The sequence below is a fragment of the Mobula birostris genome, chromosome 9, assembly GCF_030028105.1.
Source record: "Mobula birostris isolate sMobBir1 chromosome 9, sMobBir1.hap1, whole genome shotgun sequence".
NCBI lineage: Eukaryota > Metazoa > Chordata > Chondrichthyes > Myliobatiformes > Myliobatidae > Mobula > Mobula birostris.
Window position 1 is genome coordinate 133,820,546 of NC_092378.1, and position 13,983 is coordinate 133,834,528.

Here is a 13,983-nt window from a genome sequence, read left to right on the forward strand (position 1 = left end):
AACTGTTCAGTCATAATATTGACATTAATGTCAGATTGCATTTTGCTTTCAACCTTTAGAAGCCACAAAGGACGAGTCTGGATTAGTTTTAAAGGGCCAAATCAAGGTACTGACCACCTGATATTGTTTCTGTTTGCTGTGATTGTGGATGTTAATACATCAGTAACTTGTTCAGTTGTCATTCGCTTAGGTTCATACTTATTCTGTAGAGAGAATATCTTCATTAAATAATCATAATCTTATAAAATCAGTAATTTTATAAAATTGCCAAACATAAATGCTATTTTCTTCATCATTGTGTTACTATTTTGGTGCTCTGCTGGCAAAATATACAACCATATTTCAAAAAATATTGTAGTTTGGATATATTTTTAAAAAATTAACATCAAATGTTAAGGGAAACAACCATTTTAAAGGGAAAAAAATAAGAGAAAAATGTGTGAATTATCTTTAAAAAAGGTCATTGTCAACCTTGATATAATATTTAACCTAGAAGCTTTAACCCATGTCAAAGCTAAAAAGCCTATTTGAGGTTCAATAACATTCTGCAATTCTGGCTCAATAGCAACTGATTTGCTGCTGGTGCTAGAATTCACAGTATAAGGCCGATGCTAGTTTGGCTTTCCAAAATGCATCACAATTTATCTGTTGAAATCCATTTGATATTCCTCAGCTCCCTTCCCTAAGTGATCAAGATCCCCTTGTAATCTATGATAACCTTCTTCACTTTCAACAGTGTCTCCTAATTTTGTGTTCTTGCAAGCCTTCTGATCAAGCCTTGGGCATTTGCATTTGAATTAGATATATAAATAATGAATATCAAGGTTAACAACACTGACCTCTTTGGTACATCACTTCCCAGCAGTCTCCATTCAGACAAAAAACCTTTGACCTTCTGCTTCCTATCTTCCAGTCAATTTTGAATCTACCAAACTAGCACTTACTGAATTCTATGAGGCATAACCTTCCAGACCAGAGACACAGAGTATTTAACTCTATGTATGTTATAGCACCCAGTTTTGTGCATAACTCAAAAAAGCAGAATTTCCTTTTAATGGCAAGAGAATTAATAGTTTTAATGTTCAAGGAATATGGGACATAAGTTATTGAAATCTAACAAGCAGGTGTTGCAAGGAATTAGGACAAGCAAAGCATGCAGGCCTGTATTAGAGGATTTGAATTCTGGAGGGCAGAGGTTTTACAGCAATTACGTAATACTTTAGTGAGTTCATAGCTGGAGTCCTGTATATAGTTTTGATCATCTTACCTAAGAAACAGCTTATTTGCCATTCATGGGGTGCAGTAAAGATAGAGGTTTACTATATAGGAAGAGATTGTTATAGGATAGGCCTGTATATATTTGAGCTTGGAAAAAGATAAATAAGAATAGTTTTCATTGTATATTACAAAATTCTTGTAGAGCTTGTCAGGCTGGATGAAGGATAATTGTTTCCCTGGCTAAAAAAAATTCCTGGAGGGCTGTTGAGGCTCAGACATTGAAAAGAGATCAAGAGGTTTCTGGATATTCTGGTTTCTGTGGGAATAAAGGGATCCTATTCTGGTTGGCTGCTGGTTACCAGTGGTGTTCCACAAGGATCCGTGTTGGGGCCGCTACTTTTTACATTGTACATCAACGATTTGGATTATGGAATAGATGGCTTTGTGACTAAGTTTGCTGACGATACGAAGATAGGTGGAGGGGCTGGTAGTGCTGAAGAAACGGAAAGTCTGCAGAGAGACTTGGATAGATTGGAAGAATGGGCAAAGAAGTGGCAAATGAAGTACAATGTTGGAAAGTGTATGGTTATGCAATTTGGCAGAAGTAATAAAGGGGCAGACTATTATTTAAGTGGGGAAAGAATTCAAAGTTCTGAGATGCAACGGGACTTGGGAGTCCTCGTACAGGATACCCTTAAGGTTAACCTCCAGGTTGAGTCGGTAGTGAAGAAGGCGAATGCAGTGTTGGCATTCATTTCTAGAGGGATAGAGTATAGGAGCAGGGATGTGATGTTGAAGCTTTATAAGGCGCTGGTGAGACCTCACTTGGAGTACTGTGGGCAGTTTTGGTCTCCTTATTTAAGAAAGGATGTGCTGAGATTGGAGAGGGTACAGAGAAGGTTCACTAGAATGATTCCGGGAGTGAGAGGGTTAACATATGAGGAACGTTTGTCCGCTCTTGGACTGTATTCCGTGGAGTTTCGAAGAATGAGGGGAGACCTTATAGAAACATTTCGAATGTTGAAAGGCATGGACAGAGTGGATGTGGCAAAGTTGTTTCCCATGATGGGGGAGTCTAGTACGAGAGGTCGTGACTTAAAGATTGAAGGGCGCCCATTCAGAACAGAAATGCGAAGAAATTTTTTTAGCCAGAGGGTGGTGAATCTATGGAATTTGTTGCCACGGGCAGCAGTGGAGGCCAAGTCATTGGGTGTATTTAAGGCAGAGATTGATAGGTATCTGAGTAGCCAGGGCATCAAAGGTTATGGTGAGAAGGTGGGGGAGTGGGACTAAATGGGAGAATGGATCAGCTCATGATAAAATGGTGGAGCAGACTCGATGGGCTGAATGGCCGACTTCTGCTCCTTTGTCTTATGGTCTTATATTAGGTGAAGTAAGGGATATGAGAATGGTGGAGGAAAATGGCGCTGATGTAGAACCTCAGCCATGATCTCGTTAAATGCAAAGTACATTTGAAGATCAGTGTGGTCCATTTCATTAAAAACCATTTCCCATTTTTCACTTGCACTTGTGCTCTACGGTGTGTTGCTTGCATGGTATATAATGATGGTCTCAGACAGGTAAAGGAAGCCCCAAGTTATTTCCTTTCAGCACTCTAGTGATGTGGAGGTAGAAGTCACAGTAGAAGATAGTCTGCACAACCCAAACTGATCAAAGAGCCCTTCCGTCTGGTAATGCCAAAACCAGTTGCCAAGATATCCTCTTTCTATTTGTACATGGTTCAAGAGTAATGTAAGTAGAATCCTAGAAACATGTTTATTTGTTTTGTTCATCAGTGCTCTACATAAGTTGGTCTTTCTCGTGTCCAACTAAAAATCCATCTATTTACACCACAGATTATTATTGGACTGTTTGCCATTGTAATAATCTACAATCTATGGAAAGTGATGGGAATGAGAAGTTTCTATGATTTTCTCTTAAGTAATATGTTGCAATAGTGTTAAGTATTGAGTTAACAATTGTTATCTGATTGACAAGAATGTGTCCTTGTGCTTTACAGCTGCAGGATATGCTTATTCCCAAAGAGGAAGATGGAGCTAGTGAAGCTGCCAGTGTGGATGAGACCAGGGAGGAGGAACCAAATGAGGTTTATATGTCAGAAACAGATAATGAACCACCTGTCAGTGAGAGTGACGATGGATTCAGCATTCACAATGCCCATCTGCAATCATCAGTTCTTGCTGATTCAATACCAAGCAGCCCAGCTTCCTCACAGTTGTAAGTTTACAGAGGTTTTTTCTAATCCTTGAGAAATGTAAGATATTTATGCACGTAACATCATATTAATATTTGGTTTATCACTGCGTAATAGAACTTTGGACATCGTTCTAAGTTGCTTCTATTTTTGAAATGATTTTTATCTGTTGGAAAGTATGTTGAGTTTACTTATTACTTTGAATGTATGAACTTACTATTTGGGGATTTGAATTGTTGCATATTAAGCAAAAGCATTTACCACCACTTAGTGATAAATTCCACAATTTTTCCTAATGTTGCTATCAGGCTAACCATTTCCTGTTTTCCCTCTTTCCCCCCCCCCTTTAAATAGTGGAGATGCATTATTACCTTGCAATCTATGAAGAAACATTTTAGAATCAATAACGTGCAACTTCTGCCTCCAGAGCCACCTCCTTCAAGCTCTAGGATGCAGATCATTTGTCTCTGTCGATTAATTGCCTTTTGATTGCCTTAATTTTTTCCAATACAGGCTATTTTGTGTCAATTTCTTTGAGCACCTCACTCTCAGTACAGTTCTCCATTATTTCTAGAGTTTTCTGTGCTGTAGGCTAATATAAAAAATAATGTGTTATTTGCATTATTACTGTCTAATTTTGTTTACCTTGCCCACCATCTCTAGTTCAGTTTGCAGTGAAGACCAGGAAGCCATTCAAGCTCAGAAAATTTGGAAGAAGGCTATTATGCTAGTATGGAGAGCAGCTGCTAATCACAGGTTGGTGTCATTCCGCAATGCTATCTCTGTTTGAAAGGAACATTTACAAGTAACACCTAAATTGCAACTGGAAATTGTTCATGATTGAGGTTAACAACAGTATGATTGTGCACTTATGTGGTGTCTTTAATGGAGGAAATGGCAATAATTCAGTAGTATATTTTCATAATTAACCAGTACCGATAATGGAGACAGCACAGTGCATTAATGGGTGATATTCTGAGCACAGTGGAGAAAAGCATCACCACATTGCGTGAACTCTGAAGGATTCCTATAAACAGATTTGTCCTGCTTTCTGTAATGGTGACAAACTTGAGAAAGTGCCAGTTTTGCTGCTTTACCAGAGCAACTTGGCTGGACCCCAAGTATTTTTCTGGAACACTTCTTCATCTTTGCAGCTGGGCTATTGCTGGGGTAGATTGACTTTTTGTATGCTGTCCACTCAGCCTTTAATTGAGAACATATAAAGTGATCTTAATTGACTGAAGGTTGGGCTCAATAAAAGATGGTAGTAAATCCTTCAATCACAGTATATCGGGCTCTGCTGTCAATAAAGTGATGGTGTTAAAGTTGCATGCTACTCCCAATATTTGTTAAAGATCAGCTTTATTTGTGCATTGAAACATACAGTGAAGTGCATTGTTTTATGTCAAATCAGCAAGGATTATGCAAGGTAGTCCACAAGTATGACCACACTTTTGGGGCAAAGATAGCATGCCCATGACTCACTAACCCTAACTATGAGCCTTTGGAATGCGGGAGGAAACCAGAGCACCCAGAGGAAACTCACTTCATCATGGGGAGAAAGTACAAACTCCTTACAGACAGCAGCAGGAGTTGAACCCTGATCTTATAGCTAGCGCTGCAAAGCATTGCACTAACTGCTACACCACTGTGGACAAATGTTCAATCGGCCATCACTCTATCTGATTTAATTTGATGTGATGGCTAGCGGGCCTTTCTGGTTGTGAGATTGTTTGACTTGGATTTTCAAAGTTCAAAGCATATATGCATTATACAGCCCTGAGATTCATCTTTTCATACACAGCCACAAAGCAAAGAAACACCATGGAGCCCGTTCAAAGAAAATAATAAATACCCAATATGTAAAAAAAAAGAACAAATTGTGCAAATGGCAAAAAAAAAGCAAAGAACAGAATATTAAAGATCAAACCACAGAGTCATTTAGGCAGTCTAGGAATGTTCAGTTTAATTCAGTTCATTTCAGTTTACCACTGTCATTCATTGAGTGCAGGCCGCATAGCCAGTCTACCCCAATCAAAATTGCACAAAATAGCAATAAAAAAATGGAGAAACCAGAAACACATATAACATGAACAGCAGTGTCCAATCTACAAACAGCGTTGATAAAACCTAGCCCATGACCCAAACTTGGCAGCATGGAGCAAGGGGAGGGAGAGAGAGAGAGAGAGAGGCCGACCGGTCAGATGTAGGCAAACTGCACTGAACACCCACTTGCCTTCCGCTCTTGTCCTCATTGATTTCAATCTGAGTCAACGATTTAGTCGGTGAGATTGGTGAGAAATGGAGTCGATCATAGGCTCGCACACTGCCACCAGGTTTCCTGGCCTCCATGCTGCACACTGCTATAAACCTCACTGAACTCTCCCAGAGACCTCAAGGCACCAGATTGCTCAATCAGCCCGAAAATGTACCATCAAAATGTAAATTACAGGTACCAATAATAGCAGAATCGTATTAGAAGAAAGAGGTTAAAAAAAAGTAGTTTCGTGAGCGGTCTGAAGGAAGTCACCTTTGGTTGTGTTGTTTGCTGCCGCCATCGTCTTCAAGTTTTTTCTTTAGTCATTGAGCCATCAGTATTTGTGAGAGGATATACTGAGTCATAATGTTACAACTTGTGGAATACAATCTGCTATTCTTACTACTAACCAGTCTTTGAGTTGCTGGATTTTTTGAACTTCTTACATTTATTGTGATAGATGGTGTCCTTTTCCACCATGAGGACATTACTGGCCATTCTTTCCCAAAGTGGCATAATTTTGGATTAGCAGTGATGCTAATACACTTATAGTTGACTGCTGATCACAGAATCATGTTGATGTTTTACAACTTTTACCACTACTGTTTCAAAATTTGCTCTTCCTTTTTCAGATATGCCAATGTATTCCTTCAGCCGGTAACGGATGATATTGCCCCAGGATATCACAGCATTGTGCACAGGTCAGCTTTTTGAACAAGCAAAGCAAATTCATGATGATTCTGCAGGTTTTCATAAACAGAATTTTGCCCATTAGGGCTCCTGTTAAAATTTGATGGACTTGACCAAATTGACTTAATACTTTTGTGGGGGATTAATGTTAATGATGCTGCAGGAGTAACTGTGATTCTAGGTGCTTTTTGCAAAAATAGTTGGATTCTACTGAATTATTTATGTCTACTGATGATTGAACCTTTATAATGAAAATTTGTAGTTTTAATAATCATCTTCCTTTTCAAAGATCTACTCAAAACTATACTTACCTGTGAAAGGAATCCACATGACAGTATTAAAACTAAAATGTAGATTGTGATTAAAATATCTTGCTAAAATTGTTCTAGCATGAACTTGCATTGCAGAAAATTATTTAAATTGTATAAGCCATTTCACTGTAAAATAATAATCAACATTTTTATGAAAGATTTATGAAACATTTTTATGGTTTTGTTATTACTATTAATTTATTTTTAAAAAATCTTAAACTTCGATCAATTTGGCTCTACTACAAAGGCATCAGAAAAATAGGTGTACAAGTATGGGTTATCTGTAAAATTTATTTTTGTACAGTTTTAATTATGCCAATATTAGGTATCATAATTTTAAGGACAATAAAATATTTCAAAGTGATCCAGTAATTTTGAGTTTTGAGATGTATGTTGAATTGCAGAACATTACATTGTGTACTTTGTACTCTTAGTTATCGTGCACTGGGAAATGCTAAATGAAAGCTTAGATCTTCAAATAAGTGAGCAAGTGATGTGATCAAGTAAAGTTGAAAAATTTAATCTGAATTCAAAAATGTGATGAATCAGTAAAAATATTATTATTACTTTGTGAAGATGCAGCTTGTTGTGAGTTTGCTGCTAAAGGAATAATGAGTGCTGCACACAGACTTTTTTCAGTTTAAGCCTTTGACTCTGAAAATCATTAACATGGTCAGCAATCATTGAGACAAAGGCAGTTATTCTATCTTTTAATGTAAATACCTCATCAGTTATGAGTGTCAGTTTGGAGATAGTTAATATAGAAAATTATTCTTTGAAGATTAGCTTGTTTGAGCAAAAATGGCCCCAATCTTGATCTGACAGATCCCTTATGAAATTAGCCTTTCCAGTCTCTGTCCAGTTGTGTATATAAATTTATAGATGTAAGCTCCAATAATTCACTGGAAAGATTTACACTACATATTCAAAATACTTAATCTGATTCTTAAAATCTAATGTGGGAGTTGGTATTTAAAACAAAATGCGATAAGTATTCCATCTGGTAGCATTAGCTTCCCACATCTCAAACCTAAAATTAAAATAATTCAAGGTTAAATATTTGGATTTGCTTCTTAACCCTATGTTAGTTGCTGTCAGGAATTAAAATACTGTGCACTGAGTTAACATGTGAGTCATGGACCATCACAATGCAATGGAAAAAAGAATCAATGCAGCAGAGATGTGGTTCCTCAGAAGAATGCTATGCATATCATATATGGACAGGATAAGCAACGAAGAAGTTCTACAGAGAACGAAAACAAAATGTACATTACTTTAAAAAAAAAATCAGAAAACAGCAATCAAGATTCTTTGGACACATGCGAAGAGTGACATCAGAGCACTTAGTTACAACTGGAAAGCTGGAAGGAAAAAAGAAGCAGAGGCAGACAGAGAATGAAAATGATAGATGGAATAACATCATGGTTAGAAATGGGAGGCAACAACTACAATTCGGAGGGTCAGGGACCGTGATGGATGGAGAGACATGATCGCCCACGCCGAACGGCAAGGCAGCTGAATGAATGAATTAACATGAAGTGGTTTAGGATGGCGTGTATGTACAAGTATATTTTAGGTTGGGTAGATGCAGTTATTAAGGATGTAAGGGAAGGGAGATTTTAGGTAATAGTCATTCTTATAACACCATAAGATACAGGAGTGGAATTAGGCCATTTGACCCAGTGAGACTACTCTGCCTTTCAGTCATGGCTGATTTACTTTCTCTTTCAACCTCTTCTCCTGCCTTCTCCCCATAATCTTTACTATTCAAGAACCTCTCAACCTTCGCTTTAAATGTACCCAATGACTTGGCCTCCACAGCTGCCCACAGCAATAAATTCCACAGGTACACCATCCTCTAGCTAAAGAAATTCCTCCTTTTAAAGGGATGTCCTTCATTTCTGAGACCCTCTGGTCTAGACTTTCACAATTATAATTGGAAACATCTTCTCCACTATACCTTATCTAATCCTATCAATATTTGTATCACGGTGACCAGGAATATTAAAGAGATAAAACCAAAGTGGAATTCCAGTAGATTAACTGATTGACCCTTTGCTTGACAGTGGTGCGTCAGGGTGAACTGAATATAAGGTGCCAATCTGTTAACAATCCAGTTTCGTGTATATCAAGATACAACTTAAAATGAATGTCTGTGGGAGCCACAGAAGATAAACTCTATACCCCCAGTGAAACATAATATAATTATTAGAAATCTCAACATTTTTAATGCACAGGGAAGTTATGCTAATTGTGCTGTCAAAAAGCTAAATGCTATATTACCAGGAAGTCATTACATGGGAAGGTGGTAGTGATACACAGGTTATCTGTACTAACTGTTGTGTTTCATCTCATTTTTTTTATATAGGCCAATGGATTTGTCAACAATCAAGAAAAATATAGAGACTGGTCTAATTCGCACAACAGCAGAGTTTCAGCGGGACATAATGCTGATGTTCCAAAATGCAGTGATGTATAATAGTTCTGACCATGATGTGTATCATATGGCATTAGAAATGCAACGAGATGTCTTAGAACAAATTCAGGTAGAATACTCACAATTTGTAGTATGTCATATAAATCAAAATAATGAAAATACACAAGTTAGACCAGCCCAATTTTTTTTTGTAAAATCAAACACAATCCTAAAAAATATGAAGCAGTGCATTTTGAGAGAACCAAAGGGTTAGAGTATATAAAATGAATGGTAGGACCCAAGGAAGTAGTGGGGAGCAGTTGGAGCTCCATGTAGGTACAGGGCTGTGGATCGCTGAAGGGCAGCAGTTCCAGAAGATAAGGTGATGAGGATCATTTCCTTCATTACAAGAGCAGGAAGGTTATGGTATAAAAATATATAACATTAGTCCACAATTGGAGTACAGTGCACAGTAGTAGTCTCCACACCACGCAGGAAAGCTTCTATTCACTTTCTGGCACTTTGCTGTAACCTTCAAAACCATGGCAATTTAAGTTTTCAAGTACATCTAAATATTTCTCAAATCTTACAAGAATACCCATCTCCACCACTCATCAGACTGCTTTCCAGATTTCAGTTATCCTCAGGTGAAAATATTTGTACTCTCATTCCCTCTAATGTTAGACTGTACATCTGTAATGCTAGATTGTACATCCCAGTATCTTCTGGGGTGGAGCATTTCACCTACAAAGAGATTTTGGATAGACTAGGATTGTTTTCCTTGCTGTGGAGAAGACCAAGGGGGACCTGACCGCTCTATGCAAAATTATGGGGGGCATGAATGAGATAAATAGTTTGAAACTCCTCCCCTTAGCAAAGTGGTCTATAACCGAAGGTCTGGGTTTAAGATGATTCAGTGACTCTGTAAGTATGGTCTCCACAGTATTCTGTAGATACTTCTTATAATCAGCAGAACTCTTGTAGCCTAGTGACAGGGTAATACCTTTTATGGCCAGCACTATAGCTACTAGATATTGCTTGCTGGAGTTGCTGTTGAGAATAATTTCCTTTCTGATTTGTAAGCAAAAAAATTAGTAAGAGATATCACTGTGATGGTAATTTAGTCAATTTATGCACGTGTAATTTAACAATATTTGCTTATTGTTCATAAATAACAAATTATATAAAATAATATAAAGTAAAGCAAGCAACAAGTGTGTTTTTGATCAATTTGTATATTTCCGTAGTTATTGAGTGGTTTTCTTGATTAAATTAATATGAGTATGCTAATAACACACACAAAATGCTGGAGGCACTCAGCAGGTCAGGCAACATCAATGGAAATGAATAGGTACTTAATGATTTAGACTGAGAAGAAAGGGGGAAGATGGCAGAATAAAAATGTGGGGCGAGGGGAAGGAAGCTAGCTAGAAGGTGATAGGTGAAGTGGGTGAGAAAGGTCAAGGGCTAGAGAAGAAGGAATCTGATAGGAGAGGAAAGTGGACCATAGGGAAAAGGGAAGGAGGGGACCCAGGGGAAATAATAGGCAGGGGAGGAATTTGTTTACCGGGAGGAGAAATCAATACTCATGCCATGGGGTTGAGAGTCTACCCAGGTGCATATGTGTATGTTAACTACATTTACCTGATTTGTTAGTGTAAGCCTGGCATTTTCTACAACAATTAATGTAGGTCATGAAATCAATCATGTACCCACATCTGTGTTTGGTCAGTAATTTCAGTGGAGTATTGTGCATATAGGTCAGTTTTCATTTGCTATTTTACTTCAGTACAATGAATAATAAATTAGAAGGCACTCCAAAATTTGATTGCGTGTTCATTAAACAATTTAGTCTGCTTCTATTAGTCATCTTATTTGACTTTCTTGATTTCAGTTGAAATATGTTTATTTACCTAGTTTCATAACCACCTATGGTAATCCTTTTCTGCATTCTGTAGTCTCCATTTCTATATGAATAAATCTATATATTTTATAACTAATATTAACATGATATATAATTCATAACTTATTCTTTTAAATAGTCCCTTTACAGTTGATTGTGAACATAGAAAACTGGGCAATAATTCTGAGTGCCCTTCTTCTTCTACAACTTGAGAAAATGATCTAACATAATATAAGAAAAACAGTGTAAGCTTAATAAGCCAGTGGTAATATTGTTCTTTTTTGGCTTTAGGTCTAGCTTCATCTTCCTCTTTCTTTTCCCCTCTCCCAGCAATTTTTAGCCACTCAATTAATAATGCAGACCTCAGAATCTGGAATCAGTGCTAAGAGCCTGCGTGGGCGTGATTCAACACGAAAGCAGGATTCTGCAGAGAAGGTCAGTCACAAACCATCACTACTATTGTTTTTATTGTGTTGAACCATGAATCCTGTGCTGTTTTTTTAAAACAACGAACCATTAAATAGCAGACATTACAGGATTTGATCTGAATTAAGAAATTCATTGTCATAAATTACCAGTTGTATACTGAACAACTTATAAGGGTAATCCTTGGAACTGAAGCTTAGATTCATTTTTCCTTCATGTATGGGGCGGGGAGAGGAGAAGCCACATGTAATATATTATTTCAGTGAATTATTTTAAGTTACCCGACACAGTTTGGATGTTGGGCATTCCCAATCAAATGTGTCCCTTAATGTTTTGTGGCTGCTTGTTTCCAAATGTTGCATTCCTGTGCAGCTTACAACATAGAGCTATTGGAGAAGCCACAAAATATTATTTTGTAGTGAACCTGGATAGTGCATGTTATCGCATCCTAATTTTAGAGTTGCTGAACAATGGTAGTAAAGTGGTTATAGATCTATGAGATCACAGATAATGAATAAATGAAATAATTCTTTATCAATTGGGTAATGTGCCAAACTGTTCAATGGTTGGAGCAAACATAGCTGGTAATAGTTATTCAGTGGAAGTTCATATTCTAACCTAAAATTTGGCAACACCTCCTGAGAAATTCCTCTCTCCCAAGATTAGTTGTTTTGTCCATTTTAAGTTCTGAAGATATGGTACCAACTCTAAAACTAATATTACTACGAACAGTTCTTAATGATGAAGAATGGCTTTGTATCCATAATGTAATGTTAAAGTAAGTATTTAAAATTACTTTAACAGATTTACTTTTGCTTACCCTTTTGTCACTTTTCCTCATACGTTCTCCATTTTCCCCTCTCATTTCGCGTGTTTCTATCTCGCCATACATTTACTTTCCCTTAAAGACATGGGTTAAAAGTGCTAAAAACAAATTTGGTTTTCAGCAGCTGAATGTTGTTTAGTGCCACAGGAATTGCGTTTCTAATTTTAATTTGCAGTTTGTAAGCTAGGGTATTTTCAATAATCTTAGATTCTTTGTACCATAGTCCAAGACCAATCATGGCTGTAGAAAAATTCTAAAATCCTAGCCAGGGGTATAATTATAGACAAAAATGTTATAGTATTCTTCTGTATAATATGATCAGCTTAACTCCCACTTGACACATGTCTTACATGCATTTGGAATGCCCTAACTTTCATTACTAATGGCCTGAATTTTCCAGTTCTAGCTGTAGCCCAGCGATAAACAATTCAGATAAATGGATCACTGACCACAATAAAATTACATTTTAGAAATACAGGTTGATGGCTCCAGGAGAGAGTGTAGCTGGTTTGCTTTCGTGTTTGCTCAGGTTGAATCTGATTTGATGTTTTTTTTCTTGTTTGTCCTTTAACAGGACAGTGTCCCAATGGGCTCTCCTGCCTTCCTTCTCTCTCTTTTTGTAAGTATTCAATGCAGTGTACAGATAAGTCACTTTCAGGAGGTGTCAGAATCTGAAGTGCATGCTTTGCTTGGTGTATTTACCGCAGATTATTAAAGTCAATCAGTGGTAAATACTGATTTACTGGTGTAAGTCCTGACACTTTTTCTGTGCAACTTTATTTTGATGAGATTTTTCCAGTTTATTTCATTAGATTCAATAATATCTGATATTTCATTATTATATAAATGTCATACTGATCACAATTCCAAGGGTTTTGCGTGAAGTCAGTGCCAGTTCATGGTTGGTTGAGCCAGTAAGCTGATGTTCAGTTAGGTTCTGCTTGAAGGAAGACTTTTCAATTCAGTTATGGAAATAAGCAACCAAAGAGGAACTTCAACTAGTTCAACATTTGTTTTAATGTATGAGAAGTTAATGAATGGATGTTCATAATCCTGCCTGCCAAGTCTTCAAGATGTGTAAACCAATGAGCCAATATAAGAAAGTATGTAGATGCACATTTGAGTGAACAGATGTAGCTAATACAACAACCTGTTGTCTTACAGGAAAGCCTAATATTTTACAGAGCATTCACTTCAGTATTTGTAGAGGTTTCTGGATGGGATATCACACCAGCATAATTCCCTTTGCATCATGTTTTGGGGATTTCTCAAATATTAAAATACTAGATTTTTGGAAAGTTGCTTTTGGAACACAGTATAATTTCAAATGTAGTCGTGTTACTCAGAAGCTTCAATAGGAAGGGGAAACCTAATTGTGTCACTAATGGGTTATGTCAACAATGCAGCATTCTGTCAGACAAATCTTGCTTCTTTATTATGGTTATTATGACTTTCTGTCTTTTTTAAACATAAATTTGTTAGTGTTTGCTAGTATAATCGAGCTATTTCAGTGCATTGGTCAGTTGGTGAATTCATGAGAGGATTTTCATGAAGTAAGAGTCAGCAGAAAATATTAGTAAAGTGAAATGGGTACCAAAATTCACAAAAATGCAGATATGAATATTTCTGCTAGTTTATCTAAAAATGCATCTTTTCTCTTTACTACTCAATATAATTGTTTTAAAAACTTGGATCAATATTTGGCTGTAATCTGAACCAGC

The 13,983-nt window shown here is 37.0% G+C and overlaps 1 protein-coding gene across 5 annotated transcripts in view; it reads left to right on the forward strand.

The window, feature by feature from the left end:
* LOC140203090 (bromodomain-containing protein 8-like) overlaps window positions 1-13,983 on the forward strand; it is an 84,549-nt gene that overhangs the window by 38,716 nt on the left and 31,850 nt on the right. For all 5 annotated transcript variants that reach the window (XM_072268875.1, XM_072268874.1, XM_072268876.1 and 2 more), the window contains 7 exons: window positions 60-106; window positions 3,239-3,456; window positions 4,097-4,189; window positions 6,323-6,391; window positions 9,060-9,237; window positions 11,341-11,445; window positions 12,837-12,881. In XM_072268875.1, coding sequence (XP_072124976.1) covers window positions 60-106; window positions 3,239-3,456; window positions 4,097-4,189; window positions 6,323-6,391; window positions 9,060-9,237; window positions 11,341-11,445; window positions 12,837-12,881 — 755 coding nt within the window. The remainder of the gene's footprint in view (window positions 1-59; window positions 107-3,238; window positions 3,457-4,096; window positions 4,190-6,322; window positions 6,392-9,059; window positions 9,238-11,340; window positions 11,446-12,836; window positions 12,882-13,983) is intronic.